The following is a 19,622-nucleotide window of genomic DNA, read 5'->3' on the forward strand; positions in this document are numbered from 1 at the left end:
GACAATTTTTTTCTTATCCTCGAAATTTGAAAATGACATTTTCTTTCTTGGATCTCAAGAATGACCAAGGTCAGCTATTTGTCGGTGTGATTGGGGCGCGGGTAAGGCCTCGGACCGCTGGCCCGAAATCGCTAGGAAGCATCACTGCTTCTAAATACTAGTAGAGTACAAGCATAGAACACCAACCAATGTTAGTATGGATCGCTTTTCTCTTTTAAATAAAATTAAAAATTTAACTTTTATAAATATAATAAATACTCGGTAAGAATATATATTTTTTTAATATTAGCTGTTATTAGAAAAAATATATATATATATTTCTTATATAATTTAAATTTAATTTTTTTCTTTAAATTAGAGTATATATATATATAATTAAGGGTTTAAAATTTTAATTAAAATTTAATTCAAATTAATGAAATTATTTATATGATAAAAATAATGCAAATAGTGTGTTATGTAAATTAATTTAAATATAATTAAAATTAATTTAAAAAATTACTATAAAAGTTGAAATTTTTATTTAAAATTAAAAGTTTAGACTATAAAAATAAAAATTTGTAAAATTAAAGTTTTTTAATAAATAAATTATTATTTATTATTTAGTATAATAAAAATCGAATCCTTTAGCCCCTGCTCACATATGGGTTTATTAATAACGAAATGTAGGTATGTCAACACTAATATGAAAATTTTCATTTATATAATTGATAAATCAAAGATGTGTTTGTTTTGGGTTAATAGTGGTCTAAAGTTATTCATATTAATGTTATGATTATGGCTTAATTCACAGGATAATTAGCTATTATACAAACAGTACCATAATTATATACCATCTAAATTCACCAATATTACAATTCAGCCTATCTATTTTGATCTTTTGCAGCACATTGAACCTTTTCTGATGCGGATCGGACAGGACCTGGATAGACTTTCTTAAACATTGAAGGAAAGCAACCACCGGATTGCTTGACTTCAACATCAAACCCCTCAGCCTTAGCCCTTTCTTCTTCCAATTTCTTCAGTGCCTCTCTCTGTAATTTTCTCTGCACATATGCTTCAGCTAGGCAATACCCAGGAGTTGCCATGGCCTACGAGATGTTGAGCAGGACCACGAGCCTAGAAATGAAGCAGCTTAGATGGCTGTGAAATTGAGAAGGGCTTGAAATGGTTAGTTTTTATAGGCGGATGGTGGCTTGGGAAGCAAGAAAATTAAAATAAAGAGGTGATTAGTGGGTTATGAAGTCAGATTTTGAATAATTAGGATTATATTATTTGTATTATTAGATTGACCCTCATAAATGGTGGCTCATGGGGTCGGAAATGGTCAATAATTGAAGGGGACATCAATTCTTGTTGGTGTGGTGCGGGGTGAGCATTTGGTCGGTTCGGTTTAAAATCGAACCGAACTGAATAAACCGAAAACTGAAATTTTAGTATTTATGAAAACTGAACCGAATTGATTTTAGTCAGAAATCGAATCGAACCGAACCGGTCTGATTCAGTTCGATTCGATTCGGTTTGATCGGTTTTGATTTTTAATTATTTTTTTATTTTTTATACTTTATTTTTAATATTTTAAAATTTAATTAAAATATTTTAATCTTAATATGATTTAATTTCTCTATATTATTAAAAAAACATATTATTATCACTAATCGGTTCGGTTCGGTTTTTTTTATTTTTTTCTGATCAAAACCGAACCGAACCGAAATTTTTGAAATTAAAAACCGAATCGAACCGAAATATATAAAAAATCAAACCAAATTTTCAAATCAATTCGATTCGATCGATTTTTTCGATTTAAATCGAATACTGCTCACCCTAAATGCGGTGCTATTGGTTCATTGGTTAATAGGTTAATTTACGTTGAAATTGCTGGCCATTTCTTTATATATGTATATATATGAGCACAGAAATTGTTCATTAATTAATTAAAATAATTTATTTAAATTAAAAATAACTAAATTTTTTCATTTTAAATAAAATTTTTATAAATTTTTAATTTCAAAGATTAAATTCATTACTATAAAAGTGTGGGAGAGTAATTCATCATTCTTTTCTTTTAAATGAAATTAAATTAAATTATCATAAATAGCATAAATTTAACTGGCTGATCTAATGACAGTTGGAACACCTGTAATTATACTTAAAAATATATCTAAAATTCATTTGAAATAAATATCTACCAAAATTAATATCTATCCCTAAATCAACCAAACACTACGGAAAAGGAGTTGTGTGGTTTCCTATATCTGCGGTTGTATATTTGGTGATAGTGGCCTGGGTTTCATCCAATAAGGAATCACCACCTCTTTCAGACTCATTAACAACTTATCTGTAGACATTATTAGGATTAGGAAGAAGAAAGAAGTAATTACTCTTACATCTACCTCTTAACTAATTAGCTAAGACAAATGCCACTTTCACTCCGTCTTTTCTATGTGATTGATAAATATTTTTTTTATTTTATTAATTTTAAACATAATAAATAGTGATCAATTAATAAAAAAAAATAATTAATATTATATATTAAAATACTTACATAAATTATTAATGAGTTTTTTTTTTTTGTTTTGTTGATAGAGAGAAGAAGAGTTAGTATAAACCTTAGTTAAAATTAATTATAGAAAAAATTAAATTAGCAAATATTATAAAACAATAGTACAAAATAAATTGCATTAAAAAACTCTCATTTATTTTGCAAGTTATGTTGTTCTCTTTTTTTGTATTTTTTAATTTTGCTTTTAACAAAAATAAAATAGAACAAACGTTGAATAATAGAATAAAAGAAGTTAAAATAGTTAATAGTAGAATTTAAAAATTTTTCAAGAGAATTCGAGTAATAAAAGAACAGAATAAATAAGTAATTCGCTAATCTAATTGTAGCTATCAAACAACGTGATTTTAGTCGAATTATATTAATTTTTTATATATATTTAATTCAAAATTTATGATTTTTTTTTATCAATTCTTAAAAAAAAAAGCATTTAGCAAGACTTGATAAGAGGGTAAAATTATAAGGAAAAATAAGTTAACCCTGTTGAAAACCCAACCCATAACCACTAGCTTAGAAAAACATTCACAGACGTACTCGATAGATCACAATTCATCCAAGAAGTAAACAACATCACCAGGAATCGAACCACCATCACCACCCCTGTAATTTAGCCACCGCTGACAAGGAAAACATGGTCAAAAAATATATTGCACAGGCCAAACATAAATATGTGAAAAATCAAACATAAGAGACAAGAAGTAGTAATGGTAAGACATATAAACAAAAAAAGACTAGTGGAACCCTTCTTAATATCATAATTGAGTAAACCCCGACAAAAGAGAGTCTCCAGCAATCAACCAATAACCTAGTCGCCAGTAGTACTTGATTTATAACAGCCCGGAAACCGGTATCTCTCTGTAACGGTCCAAACTACTCGGCGCTAGGATCTAGATCGGCTTAAGGCCGCCGAGACCCGTAACAAGCCTAACCTGAACTCTGTATATCTAATAAAAACCTATACATGATCCAACTAGACCACTAGTCTTTAAAACGTTTTCTGTAAAATCACCAGACTCAACCTTAAAATTACTCAGACATATCAGTCTGAAACAGCCCCCAGGGCCTACACCAGCGATCCACTACCAAGCTCAACCTTCATGCCCTATGTCTGTAAACATAGAACCCACTCTCTTAAGGTCAGCATATCATAGGTTAGCCTTGGCTCCCGCTTCGGGTCAAGGGAGTGAAACCCTTTCTTCCCTCACGGTTCTCTGTCTGGGTCAAGGGATTGGAACCCTTTCTTCTCTCTCACTGGAGTTTTATAAACACATCAAACGTTAAGCCTAGTTTGACACATTTCTCATCAAGAAACATAAAATAGGATACATGCATACACTAGGAATTAAACATACATTAGGCAAAGCACAGACTAACCCATAACACACTACTTTACAATCTATTACATCATTTTACATATATCTCTGTCATTTATATCATGTCCACTACTCTATTACACAAGCAATACCATAGCTGACATCCTGCTGACTCTGCTCTTCCCTGGCTAACTCTGGCCCTGCAAAACTAGGGTTAAGGGAAAAGGATGAGCTACTAGAGCCCAGTGAGTAGAAACACTGAAAACAGTTCATGAATTACACACTTTCATGAAATGCATCACAACACAAACATTTCACATCTCGGATTAGACATGACCTCAAAACTCCCTCTGTCGGCGCCCGATTCCCGAAGGAACTCACACAGGACTTTCATTGCCATGACAGATCGTGGGCTATTGATGTCGCCTTGGTCCAATCCCCACTAACAGTAAATAATGCAATGCACCATAGTCATGATTCTACTGCAAACACTCTAGTACATATCATGGTATTCATGATGCATGAACTATGCTAAAGCATTCTGTTTCTTAGTATAAAAAGATTAAGTTGAGTTCTACTCACCTCTGGCTGATGCTCTACTGACGCTGGAGCAGCTAACTCACTGCTGGTCACCTCTGCCTCTCAGGTCCACTCCTATACAGGTGGACATCAAATGAGGGACCAAACTAGCTCAAGAACAACTCTATAGAACTCCCCATAAACCCCCTAAAAGATCTTACAACAATCATATAAAGCATGCAAAAGAAGGCTGGACAAAACACTTTCGGCGGCAGGTTCGGCGGTCGAATGTCCTCTCCAGAGCCGAAACTCAAGCACCTTCGGCGGCCGAATCTCTACTTTCGGCTGCTGAACCCTTTCGGGGGCAAGGTTCGGGGGCTGAAACACAAGCCAGAGACGAAATTCTCTAACCTTCGGTGGCACCTTCTGCGGCCGAATCCCCCTTCCAGAGCCGAAACTCAAAACTCTCAGGGGTGAGCTGTGGCAGCCAAAGCCACCTCTCAAGGGGTTCGGCGGCCGAATGTACCTTCGGCTGCCGAACCTGAGTTCATCCAGAACTCCTTTTCAACGGCAAGCAGCTCCTCAAACCACTTTCAACTCTCACAACATGCATACTTCAACTCCTCAACACACATATACTCAAGTATATGCATAAAGGGGTCCAAAACTACCTAAAAACCCCAACAAACAATACACATAACATAGATAACATGCTTACATCAATAAAACACCAAAACACATACGTTTACCCTAATCATGCATCTCTACCCATAACCTCCATAAAACCTCCTGAATCATCAAAAGAAGTTCAAGATCGTCACTTACCTCTTGAAAGCAAGAAGATGAATGATCTGAACTTAGAGATATGGCCCACCTCTTCTTCAAACTCTCCAAACCTCAAAACTTCTCTTCTTAGCTTAATACCTTCAAACCAACCTTACAACTAATCCAACCTTTGCAAGATTTGATAAAACCATGAAAATTAACCATGGAGGACATGTTCTTACCTCTGAAAGTGAAAAGACAAGCTGGACTTATCCATTTCACCGACTGGAGGTGCTTATATAGGGGGCTGACCGACTCACCTTCGGCTGCCAAACCTGCATGCAAAACCATGCAACGTTCGGCGGCTGAACGTGGATTTCGGAAGCCAAATCTAAGGCACTTTCGGCGGCCGAACTTACCTTCGGCGGCCGAACCTGGCTAAAACCTCCTTGGTCTTTTCTCTTCACAACTCAATCCTATCTCTCTCTAAACCTTTAAACTATTTACAAACATCTTTAAAAACCTTTCTTTTACCCTGCTAGAAACCTCTGACATCAGCGAATCCCACCGGACGGTAAGAATTCTGATGTCTGATCTAGCCGGGTATTACATGATTCGCCCAAGGACAACAGCATATGAATGAAATGGATCCAATAGAACTAAGTCTCATCGAAATCAGTAGGAGTATCGCCGGACGCAACTACGCAATCTCGAGATATAATTATCAACAGCAAAAGCTCTTCTTCCGATCTGAAAATAAAACTTCTCAAAATTCAAAATTTATGAAAATAAAACTAAAGGCATACAAACAGACACAAAAATAAAATAAAATAAAATATGACTATACAGAAAAAAAATTTAAAAACTAGAGTCTCTACTCGTCGGTTCGCAAATCCCTAACACTTCGACTAATGCTACAGTCTTTGCCTTTTTTCTTCTTCTCTCTATGTTATGTTTATTTTTTTTATTTATTGATGAATATTTTTTTAATTTGTATATAAATTTTTATTTTAATATTTTTTAATAGTGAATATTTAGTTAACAGAAAAAAAAATATTACACTTTTCCATAGCTAAATTTGTTAAAGTTAAAGAGGAGGAGGAATGTAAAGATTAGAAAAAGTTTGGCAAATAATACCCCTAATGAAATGTTAGCCACACGTTGTGGAGATGGTTTGAATAATGAATAATGTATGGTTGGGAAGGGGGAAATTGAGTAATTAATTAATTAAATGCTTTCCAAAAAAAAAAGGTAAATGCTATCTACTAGCCACGTGCAAAGGTTACCTGGTTTATTTATTTATTAAATTTTTTAGGATTATATATCATTATCATAAACTTGTGACATGTGGATTTTACATAAATGTATTATTTATTTTTATTATTATTATTTTATCTGTAAAAAGATCAAAATTCAAATAATGCTTATAAAATTATTTTACAATAAAAAATTCAAATAATACTTATCAAATTATTATAATTTTAAATTATTTTAAACTACTTTTAAAATTAAAAATAATTAAATTCTTTATTTAAAATAAAAAAATCAAATTAAAATAAAGTAAATTTATGTTATAAAGTAATTTTGCTATATTTTAAAATAAAGTATGTATAGAAAATACAATTAATTTATGTTATAAAAATAAATAAAGTGTTACTTAATGATATAGAACTGATTAACTTTAACTAATAATATTTAATTAAAATGAAAAGTTAAAAGTTAAAAAATTTTATTAAAATTTTAAAATATTAAAAATATTTCAAATAATAAAAAAATATTTATAATAAAAAAAATTTAATATATAAAATTATAAAATATTTAAAAAATAATTAAAATATAAAATTAACTTTTTAAAATATTTATCTCAAATTTTATGATAACGTTAATTCTCATCACACTTTTAAAAGTAATATATTTCGAAATTCTTCTTTTAAAATATTATTATAAATTTTTATCGGACGTTGACGATAAAATTTAAATTTGATTCAAATCTATCATAAAATTAAAATTAATATTTTTCGTATCACTTAATATACTATAATATAATTAAATATGGTCTACCAAAAATTGTATAAAAGCAACATGTTATCAATTGTAATAAACAGCCCAAAGAAACCATGTTCACATATTCATACTCCAACTACCACCACCTCATAAAAACCCTTAAGACCAAGTTCCTCGGAGCCTTCAAACGCTGCCTAAACGACACCCCAACCTCACTTATTAACCATTTTTTAAAAAAAAAAATGTAGAAATAAAACTATTATATTTTTTTTCTTAAAGAAAAAAAAAATGAAAAAAAGCAGATAAAGACTGAACTTGCAAAAATACCCATCATCGCTTTAATAAGCACCAACTCCAGATTAAACACTCAACTGCCACCCCGTACAGAATATGAAGTTAAATCAAATCAAGCGCAATACTCACCAACCTACCGCTTAATTATCATTCATTAATATGAAAAAAAAAAAAAAAAAACTTAATTGGGTGATATCCACTCAAGACATAATGCTTCACATAAAAATTAAATAAAATTCATTTATTTGTATTATAAATTGATAATAACTTTAGTTTTAAGTAATAATTAATTGGCCAGGTAAATGTTAATTACCCCATCATGAGCAAGAGCCGGCTTGGCCGCCAGTCGCCCTGCCTCAACATCACATGCATCTATGGCTGTTTCCTTACGCAAAAGGCAATACCATGCTTGCATGGCACCACTAATTTTACTAAAAATTTATTTAATTAAAGTGATCACTTCAAAAATTTGAAACTCAACAAAACAGTGAAAAAACAACTACTCAAAAGCTTTTATGACCAGAATTTCTCTCACAAATTAAATAAGCATGTAAGTTAAGAAATAAATAATAGGGTACTAATTAATTAAAATCAAATTTCTACCCACGTAAAGGTATGTATATATCATTAAAAATAAAAATGAAAAGTTTTTAATCTAAACTAAAACCCTTTTAAGTTATAAGGAAGGTCAAAAAATGTTATGTACATGGGTGAAGTTATGTACGAGGTTGGTAATTGTAGAGTGGTAGGTAGGGAGATGGCTGGGCATCATGGTCCCGAGGCCGAGGATTACTTGGTGTTATTACATACAGAAGCCACAGCACAAAGCTACAAATCGTTCCGAAAATAATGGATGAGAAGCGGACCACTTTCATTACAATCCAAATGCTAATTATAAACACTGAAAAGGATACACTGCGAGAGCCAACTCATTTGATTTTGAAAACTTAAAGGCCATATGTTGAGCGTATTGGACCGAAAAGGATGCCTTACAAAATAGAAATGAAGCAGTTGAATAAAGTGCATATATATTGCATTAGGATCAAACAGTTGTTCCTTATCTATAACAACCTCAGTATGGTGCATTATCTCTCCACTAAGTCTTTTCCGGCATGTCTCAAATGAAAATGGATCAAATGAGTACAATAAAAACCTTTGTTGATTACTTTTATTTTGGTATAATACATCATTTGACTCTTGAATTTTTATGAAAAAGTCAGTCGACCCCTTTAATTTGAATATGTACATTTTTAACATCTAAAACTTGTGTAAAATGTAAATTTTTAACACTCAACGACTATAAGAAGAGATGAGTGTTTTACACGTACCCTGACGTGGAATCACTTAATGAGATGTCAAATTTTCATTTATTCACATTAAAAATTGCTACTAAATGTTACCTATTCCTAAATTAAGCTATCTATTTTCTTCTTTAAGAAATTGGGGATTAGCATTGTGAAGTGGAATTGCTCGACTATGCCACATTGTTGCTATAATTGAAGAACCACGATACTTTAAGATTAATAATTGTGTAATGTAGTGTTATTTACTTTCTCATGTTGAGTGTTAGTTTGGGTTGGGCAGTAGTATTACTTGTTTGCAAACATGAGGGCATTTGTAAGATTAGGTTGCATATTCTGGATATGAAGTCAAAAGGCTTTATTAGTTTTCATTTATTTTTGGTTTGTGGTCCCAGTAAGAATTGCATTGTTCTATTTGTTTATTGATTTGCTTTTTCTTTTTACTACATAATGAGTGGTCACACGAAAAAATTAAGGTAGCATTATAGCGGCAAATTTGTAAATAAATCAAACTCTAAGTATATTGGGGTAAGGTTTCAATTTAAGATATCTCTTTTGGAGCTAGTTGACTATGCAAATGGGTTGGGATATAAAGCAATAGAAAGGATATACCACAAGAAGATTGGTCATGAGAATGATGATTTCAGGAAGGTATGGTCAGATAGTGTTATACTAGAGATCATAAATGGTCTTGTATGTGGTGCTACCATAGATCTTTTTATTTGCCATGGTGTTGATACTCTATTATTGTTGATGTGAATGCACCAACTCTTGAATCAGTAGATCCATCAGTTGATGCAAATAAAGTTAGTGAAAATTATTTAGGAGATAATGTAGAGATTGATCTGGATAATGAAGTTAAAAATAATGATTTAAATATGGTCACGAAGTTAAGATTAGTAATGAAGGAGATAGTGAAGATTATGATAGTGACTAATCAAGTGAAGGTATTTTAGATGATAATGCATTAAGTGACAGTAATATTGATGAGGAGCTTAGGGCTGCAAAAGGGAATGTAAAGTAATATAAAAGGAGAAAATCTATTGGAACTAAGGAAAGTGATTTACCAGAAGTAAACCTTGTGCCGATTGAAGTTTATGCAACATTTGAAGACAATAAAAGTACTGAAGGTAGATATGGAGTTAGAACTGGTGGTACTGATGAGCACCTATATAGTGATAATCCTAATAGTGGAGAAGGAAGTGAAAATGATAGTGAGACATATGTTGTGAATAGAGAAAGGAATAGGAATACCAAAAAAGTTTTTTATGATCCAGACTGTGAAATACCTTAATGCGAGCTAAGACTAATATTTGAAAATGTCGATCAATTTAGAGAAGCAGTTAGAAAGTATGAGATTTTCAAGGGTGTACAGTTATATAAGAGACCAAATGAGAAAGAAAGGGTGAGAGTTAAATGTAAAGAAGGGTGTCCTTGGCTTTTACTTGCAAGCATAAAGAGAAAAACTAAAAATTTTATCATCAAGACATACAATTCAATCCATAAGTGTTATAGAACTAATAGGAATAAACTGGTCAATTCAAGCTATATTGCTAAAGTGTTCAAAAGGAGGATTATCTCACAGCCAGGGATTAAGATATTAAAAATACAGAAGCTCTAGAGAAAAGAACTAAAAGTATATGTAAGCAAAACAATTTGCAGGAGGGCCAAAATGAAAGTGTTATCCAAGTCATTAGTAAAGTTGAATTTGAAAAAAATTCATGATTATGTTGATGAAATCAAAGGAAGCAATCCAGAGACTACATGCTTTGTTAACAGCAAAGAGACTTCTGATGGACAACTAATGTTCACAACATTTTATGTTTGTTTCAAATAATTTAATGCCGGGATGCTAGAGAGTTGCAGAAAAGTAATTAGTCTTGATGGTGCTTTTTTGAAAAGAGTTTGTAAAGGACAATTACTAGCTACTGTATCCAAAAATAGAAACAATCAAATGTTTCTAGTGGCATAGGCAGTAGTAAGGCTAGAAAACAAAGTCACTTAGAAGTGGTTCATCAAACAATTGAAGGAAGATTTGGGAATTGATACAAGTGCAGATTGGATATTAGTCATTGATATGCAGAAGATAATTATATTTTGTCATATAATTGAAGTAGTTTTTTAATCGATAATGTGCATTCTAATAACTAACTATAATGTTTGTAAGGGTTAATCCCAATAATTAATGAGCTATTATCTGAAGTTGAGCACAAGATATATGTAAGGTACATATGGGCCAACTGGGCTATGAAATGGAGAGGGGCAAAAAGAAGGAAAAAATTTTAGACATGTGTATGGGCAATATTTAAAGTTGAATTTAAGGAGAAGCTCAATGAGTTAAATAAACTAGGAATAGGTATTGTTGAGAATTTTTTAACCCTCAATCATCATACATTTTATAGGACCTTTTTTTGGTTTGGATAGTTATTATGATATAGTAAAAAATAATATTTCAGAAATTTTCAATAGGTAGATATTACAAGCTAAGTTTAAGTTCATGATTACTATGCTTGAAGAGATTAGGGTTCAGATTATGGAAAGTGTTAGCATAATAGTTTGTATAGCTAATATAGATAGAATTACTTTCTGTCTGTCACTAGCATTAGTGACTTAGCGGCTCTAAATATAGGAAGTTTATTACGTTGCCTTATAATATAATAGAAAGAAATCATTTTCAATATTTCCTTTAAATATCATGGTATCAAAACAGGTTTTTTAATTTTTTCTTTTTCTGTTTTCTCTCCTCTTGAGAATCTTCCTAGATCTAGAGAATGGAGGAAAGCAGCTCCACTAAGGTACGGAATGGAACTAATTATAGAGGTTAAAAATGAGCGATGAAAATAGCGCTCGGTGCTAGGAATAAGCATGGATTTGTTGAAGGAAAAATGGCAGTACCGAAAGAAGGATCTGAGGACTTCGAGTGATGGAGAAGATGCGATTTGGGCTAGTCCTAACTCACCCCAAAAACTAGTTCAAGGGCAGAAGTGCCTAAGACCCTTAGAAGGGGCACATTACCCCTATTCTAAATCGATGTGGGATTCAACACACTCTCCTCACGCTCAGAACTATACTAGAGTGTAACATATTTATAAAAGTCCAATATTGGTGGAAAAATTATGATACCATGTTAAATTTAGGTCAGACCTAACTGGGATTCAAATCAGGAGTTCTGTTAATGCTAATTTCACATCAACAAGTAGAGGAAAGAGGCTAAATTATTCAACAGGGACAATAGCAAGTGAAGCAAAGAGAAAGAAAATAACAAGCCATAATTGTTATATTAATATGCATACATGAAAACCCGTTGAAATTGCAAGTGAAAGAAAAATCTATATACTGTTATTTGAGCTTTTACATTTATTATATTATTTATTAAAAGTACAATATTCAATTATAGCCAAAGAGACCAGCATAAAGGTTGATAATTGATAGACCAAATATTAAACATGCATCAGAGTCAACAAGTGACTTTAGATTCAAAGCAAGAGGTTAAAGATACAAGGAAAAAAATGTTGTCACCTCTAGGCAACTCTATCAACAGAGAGCTGAAATGGTAATGAATAGAAGGCAAACACAATCAGGTTCTTAGCTGCACCAAACATCAACAACAACCAAAACGATTGGCAATCTGACTCAATCTAGTGCAAATGCTTGAAGATACCACTATGCATAAATCTGATAGGAATTGGTAAAACTTAAAACTTTGTTGTATTTATATATTTTGTAGAACTTGCAGCTTTTTGAACACTTGTTACCTTTTTTGTGTTTGGAACTTGTTGCTAAACTATGAAAAAACATATGGTTTTTGCATGTCTACTAGATGCTTGTGATATAATCTGTGCAAATTATAATGACAATAATATATTGTGTAAATTTTGGCAAAAACATATATTCAAATGTCTCTATTGTAATTTGTATACTTGTAATCTGAAATGCACTGATCTTAATTTTATCTCATAATAAACAATAAAGGCACCAATTGCAATAATAGATAATGTAAAATGCATCTTCTATTTATAATCAAATGCATTTTCATTACTTTGGACTACTGCAAACTTGACAAACTAAAAGCCGATTGAATATAAAACTTTTTACTATTCTAGACCTATGTGAACAATACAGTATCACCGGTTAAGGTCATCACAAAATACACATTTGCAAGGCTAAATAAGCTCCATCATTTCACTTTCATATTTGCTACTAGAGCATGTTGAATAAAATAGAAGTGTTGAAACTATAACAACAGCAACACTTATCAGCCTCCCATTTTTTTCACCCTTCTTTGCTCTACCCCTCTCTGCTTCATAAAATTTAACTCTTGATAGAAACCTCATGATCACTTGCTTAGCATGAGTTGGAATGGGAAGGTCTAGCCACATAAAGAAATTGCAAGCACCGATAATCTACAATTAGGTTTCATGCATTACAATTAATATACACCTAATTTGATTTAAACTTCTATAATTACGACAGCTAAAAAACTTTCTTATCGGGTTTATATTAGTCCATGAATGCTTCAGTACAAAAGTCTCTCCATAATGGTAGATAGGAAGAACAAACTCATGTTGTAGGCTCTCCATTTCTCTAAATTTGTGCAAAACTTTGAAGAGGCTTCGATGAAAGTGTCGAGACTAGGGGTGAGCATTTGGTCGGTTTGATTCAAAATCGAACCGAACCGAATAAACCAAAAACCAAAATTTTAATGTTTATGAAAACCGAACTGATTTTGGTCAAAAACCGAATCAAACCGAATCGGTCTAATTCGGTTCGATTCGGTTTGATCGGTTTTGATTTTTAATAATTTTTTTATTTTTTACACTTTATTTTTAATATTTTAAAATTTAATTAAAATATTTTAATCTTAATATGATTTAACTTCTCTATATTATTGAAAAAACATATTATTATCACTAATCGGTTCGGTTCGGTTTTTTCGGTTTTTTTCTGATCAAAATCGAATCGAACCAAAATAATCGAAATTTCTGAAATTAAAAACTGAATCAAACTGAAATGTATAAAAAACCGAACCAAAATTTTAAATTAGTTCGATTCGATCAGTTTTTTCAGTTTGAACCGAATACTGCTCACTCCTAATCAAAACTGATATGTGTGACGATAATGTATCAGAAAGATGAGATAACGAAGAAGAGAGGAAATTCTGATATCCTTCTATATATTTCAATCCCTAAAATTTGAATTTGAGAATTAAGGATTATATTTAAAAGTTTTAAATTTATAAATTTATAAATTTATAAATTTTAAAATTTTCAAAATTATTTCTTACCAGTTTCTGTTTCTATATCATGTCAATTGCACCACCCTCAATTGCATATGACAACCAACTACACACTGCGATGCTGATAAGGATATTGAGTGTTAAAAATTTACTTACACAAATTCAGATGTTAAAAGTATATATATTGAAGTCAAGGGGTCAATTCACCTTTTCATAAAAGTTCAGGGCCAATGATGCATTATACCCTTTTATTTTTGTCTTCTTATATATATTTTGGGTTGTTATTTATTTTGATTTTTATGAAAGAAATATCATAAAAAATTATTTTATTTTACAGTTATATTAAATTATTTATGTTCAATTTTAAGGTAAAATAATTTTGGTGTATTATGATTGAATGCATTAAATTGTGGTTAATTTTTATTATATTGTGCATTTAACAAATTAATTTAATGATACTTATTATTATTTTGGATCAAAGATAGAAAAATTATGTATGAAAATATAAATTGAGGATCTATTTATAAATTTACAAATGAATTTACAAATAAAATTTGTGTTATAGTTAAAAATAAATCGCGCCGTCTGTAATTTTATAAATAATATCTATAAATAAAATATAAACTGACAATTTATTTATATCTATAAATAAAATATAAGTTTACGAGTTAAAATTTATTTATAAATAAGAGAGTATGTAAATGAAAAATATAAATAGATAATTTTGAAAAAAAAATTATTTGTTGGATAAATCTTACAAATAAACTTTTATATTTGTCAATCAATTTGTAATATAAATGACTTTTTAATTTTATTTAAAATAAAATTGATTTATACAAATGAAAAAAAGCTCGGTTTGTTTCTGTTAATAGATTGAATTACGTACAAATGGATATGTATTTTTTTTTTTTAAGTGATTGAGATTATAAGATTAAACAGGAAAAATAATTTCTTTATTAATAAATTTGTTGTGCACTAAAATTAATATTTTCTTATTAACTTAAAAAATAAAAGTATTGGCTTGAAATTTCTAGCTCTACACTAGAATATATTTAGTCAATTATCAATTTTCAAAATATATGGTATATTAAAATGGAAAGTCCCATTACTTTTTAGCATTCGATTTTTTAAAAAATTATTTACTTAAAAATTTTAAAAATATTGTTTATTTAAGAGAAATGGGTTGGATTTGCTAAGTTTATTAATAATTAGTAAAATTCAATATAATTCTTTTATTACATATTAAGCTTCTTACTATTTACGTAATTTTTATTATCTATTTTTAGATAAAATAACTTATTATATATTATCTTTGAATTTTCTTAGCTATTAAAGATTAATTTTTTTTCTAAAATTTAAGGAATAAAATGTTAATAAAGCCAAATCTTATAAAAAATTGAGTTGTAATTCATGTTTAAAAGAACAATTAAAATAATAAATTTAATTGTAAATTTTATAAAAATTCAGAGTTTAATGTAATTTATATTTTATTTATTTTTTGAAAGGCTATATACTCCTAATTCTTTAAAATTTTAAGATTTTAGAGGAGCTATAATTTTCTTAAAATTTTAGAAAGAGCCCTAATTTTTTAAAAATTTCAAAAGAATTTTTTTTTTTTTAAAGATCACCGAGGGACCATTGCCCTCTTTGTCCCTTTAGTGGAGCTGGCCGCCACAGCATCTAATCGGCTCTGTTTGGATTTTGATAGAAACTTGCAAATTTACTTTTGAGTTAGCTAGATGTCTTCATCAAGAAGGCACCCAAGTTATTGTAAAATTTAATTTGTTCTAATAACTAATAAAAAAAAAAAAAAAGAAGTTTGCACTTTTCAATATTTGTCATTTTCTTTAATTTTATAGATTTAAGTTTAAATTATAATCTCCATAACAATTTTTTTCCAATTTAATTAGTGAGAGGAAAATTATATAAATTAAAATAAATAAATATTGTAAATGCTGGTAAATGTAAAATTTATTTTTAACTTCTCTTTAAACAAATAAATGTTTCATTCTTTCGGACTTTCATTAAAAAAGAAAGCATATCCCTTCTTAGGATGATACGTGGCCAATAGATTTTCCCCCTTAACGAAATGGTGAAAAGAAAAGAATTTATTGATTTTTTTTTTTTGAAAATTAGTGAAGTTATATGCACATCAAATTTATTATAGCATTGATTATGGTAGATGCAATGAAAGAATTTATCCTTTAAAGCTTGTTCAACCTACTAAAAAGAAAACATACAAAACAAACTAAAAAGAGATGGTTGAATTCAGGAAGCAATTTATGAAAACTCTTTTTTCCTTGTTTAAAATCCTGCTTAGAAGACTAGAACTCCCACAAGAATCAAAGACGATCATCAATTCTCATGCAAACCATTCAACGAGGTTTTCTTCAGATCAGACAATAATGGTTTTTGATTTAGAGGCTGCATTGTTGAAGTCATCTTCTTTATTTCCCTACTTCATGCTTGTAGCCTTTGAAGCTGGAGGGTTAATAAGAGCTCTGTTCTTGCTTATTGCGTACCCTTTTGTTTGTTCTGTTGGAAAGGAGCTAGGGCTTAAGATTATGACTTTTATATGTTTTGTCGGGATTAGAGAAGACAAGTTTAGAGCCGGAAGTGCTGTTCTTCCCAAGTTCTTCCTGGAAGATGTTGGCTGCGAAGGCTTTGATCTGGTTATGCGGTGTGAGAGGAAGATAGGAGTGAGCAAATTGCCTAGGATCATGGTGGAAGGATTTTTGAAAGATTATATTGGAGTGGAGGGTGTTATGGGTAGAGAGATGAAGGTGGTTTGTGGGTATTTTTTAGGTTTAATGGAGGAAAAGGAGGTGGCTTTCACCAGTTTAAATGAGATTCTACTGGAGAAGAAGATGGGTTCCTTTGCTGCCGTCGTTGGTTGCTCCTTCCTCATGTCTCCCTTTGGACAACTACTTCGACACTGTAAGGTTGATAACTCTCTCTCTCTCTGTCTGATGCGAAGATTATTTACCATTCACTGTTGCTGTGTGTTTATAGATTAATCATCTTTCCATTCTTCAAGTTTCTTACGCTCATTCGAAATCTACTTAACAAGAATCAGAATTAGAAAAGGTTGTGTTTTAGTTTGCGTTTAATCTGTAATTGCGGCAAATGTATGCATTGGCTTTCATGGCTTTTAGGACAGCCCATCTTTAGAGCGGGGACACCGTGGCCTGGCTATTCCAGGTATCTTTAGAATTTTTGTTAAGTATTTGTTAATTTTTTTTTTTAATTTGGATTGGAAATTAGAGAATAAAAATCGAAAACTCTAAAATAAATTTGTGAGTGCTAGTTATTATTTAAAAAGTTAAAAAAATATATTAAAAATTATTTAATAATTATAGATAAATTTTTTTATTATAATTAATATATTAAATACTATAAAAAATATCGACCAATATGGCATATAACTTGCTTATATCCTGTCACTATAAACAATGCTGGCAGTTATAAATTTATGATAATAATATATAATTGTACATAATACTTTTATAAAATTGTGATAATAAAAATTTTATAATAAAATTAAAAAATAATTTTTAATAATAAAAAAATATTGTTATAAATTTTTTTATTAATACTCATATTACAGTGTAAAATTTTTTACTATTAATTCTAATATTTGTTATGATGTACCAATTTAAATACTTTTCTTTACATTATTTGATTTAGTTTTGAATTTAAATGTATGAAATTTAAATTATAAATGATAACTATATTTAAATTTGATAAAAGAACTAAACTAGAAATTAATCAATTGCTTTTCTTGAAAACCTAATTTTTAAAAAAATAAAAATAAATGAAAATTAAAACTAAAATTGGGGGCTTTCAATACGATTCAGGTTGTCGGCCCTAGAACCGGGCCGGCCCTACTTTCATGAGTTCTCTTTGTTTTTACATGTGCATGCGCATGAGGGAACACTTGCATGTATTACGGATTTCTGTGCTTGCATTTTCATGACTATCCATGAAAGTGAAACAACACAGTTTCAGTTGAAAAATAAACAAACAAACAAATACAGCATATATCTTTAAGGAGAGAGAAAATTGCAAATGGTAACATTAAATAAAATACTATTAAAATTTCATTTATTTTTTAAAAATAATTTATATTTATAATTTTATATATAAAATATTTTTTAATTAAATAATTTATTTTTTATTATTTAATTTTAAATTTAAAAATAAAATATATTAACAAATTTATATAAGTCTTAATAAATATTTTAAAGTGTGGAAATAATTTATATTTAGAATTACTTAAATCTTTTTATTTATTATTATTATTATTATTTTTGCTTTTTTCAACTTTGACAGTATCAATTAAGAATTTTTTGCTCTGTAATGGGAAGCTTCCAAGTCCAACGACCCATTTTATTGTGACATTTAATTTAATTATTATGAAGTTTTTTTTTTTTTTTTTGAAAGCATAATGATTATGAAGTTTATTAATAATAAATAAATAAATTTCTGGTACAAACAGGAAGTATACTTGGTGTCAGAATCAGAGAAAAGGAACTGGCGAATTCTACCACGAGAAAGATACCCAAAGCCATTGATCTTCCATGACAGCAGATTGAGTTTCAGGCCAACTCCATTTGCCACATTCGCCATGTTCATGTGGCTTCCATTCGCATTTCTTCTCTCTATCTTCAGAATCACCATTGGTGTCTTATTGCCTTTTGAGATTTCCAATCCCATCCTGGCTTTTACAGGGAGCACATCCATAATCTCTGTACCCAAACACCCCTTAACCTCGGCCAAAAGCAGAGGATCTCTCTATGTCTGTAACCATAAAACTCTGCTAGACCCAATCTTCATCTCATCTTCTATACTGGAGCATGTCACTGCAGTCACCTACAGTGTGAGCAGATTCAACGAGATTATTTCCCCTATCAGAACCATCCGATTAGCTAGAGATCGAGGTAGAGATAGAAAATTGATGGACGAGAAGCTGAGCCAGGGTAACCTTGTGGTTTGCCCTGAAGGAACAACTTGCAGGGAACCTTATCTACTGAGATTTAGTCCTTTGTTTGCAGAGATTACAGATGAGATTGTTCCTGTTGCTGTAAATGTTCAGATCAGCATGTTCTATGGATCAACAGCTACTGGAAGTAAATGCCTAGACCCATTTTTCCACTTCATGAACCCACGTCCAAGATATTTCGTCAAGGTTCTTGAGAAGTTACCAGGTTCCCAGACACATATGGTTGGCGGAAAATCAAGCTTTGAAGTCGCCAATTATGTGCAGAATGAGATTGCCAAAGCTCTTGGATTTGAGTGTACCAGTCTTACAAGGAAAGAAAAATACAAGATCTTGGCAGGTAATAATGGAATCATTTAGGACTATACCAGGCAATTGTTACCTGGAGCGTGGTACGGAGACATGGCACGTGATTTACCAATTAATTCAGGAAGAATATATAGGGTAGGGTTAATTGGTATACTTATTCGATTAGGACTAATTTAGTTGGTATAAATTAAATGTAAATTATATTAATTTAATATATAATATCATGTTTAAATAATTTAATATATTAAAATGTTTCAAAATGTATTATCTTCTTTTGCTATAATTTTTTTTTTCTCCTCTTGTGTTTATATATTATTGTAGA

The 19,622-nt window shown here is 30.4% G+C and overlaps 1 protein-coding gene across 1 annotated transcript; it reads left to right on the forward strand.

The window, feature by feature from the left end:
* The first annotated feature begins 16,213 nt into the window (after positions 1-16,213).
* On the forward strand, positions 16,214-19,567 carry LOC110608492 (probable glycerol-3-phosphate acyltransferase 2). The gene is made up of 2 exons (XM_021747734.2): positions 16,214-16,934; positions 18,491-19,567. Exons 1-2 carry the CDS (start codon positions 16,251-16,253, stop codon positions 19,349-19,351), a joined length of 1,545 nt encoding a protein of 514 aa, XP_021603426.1. The 5' UTR covers positions 16,214-16,250; the 3' UTR covers positions 19,352-19,567.
* Positions 19,568-19,622: the final 55 nt, after the last annotated feature.

The sequence above is a fragment of the Manihot esculenta genome, chromosome 2 (assembly GCF_001659605.2).
Source record: "Manihot esculenta cultivar AM560-2 chromosome 2, M.esculenta_v8, whole genome shotgun sequence".
In the NCBI taxonomy this organism is placed as follows: Eukaryota; Viridiplantae; Streptophyta; class Magnoliopsida; order Malpighiales; family Euphorbiaceae; genus Manihot; species Manihot esculenta.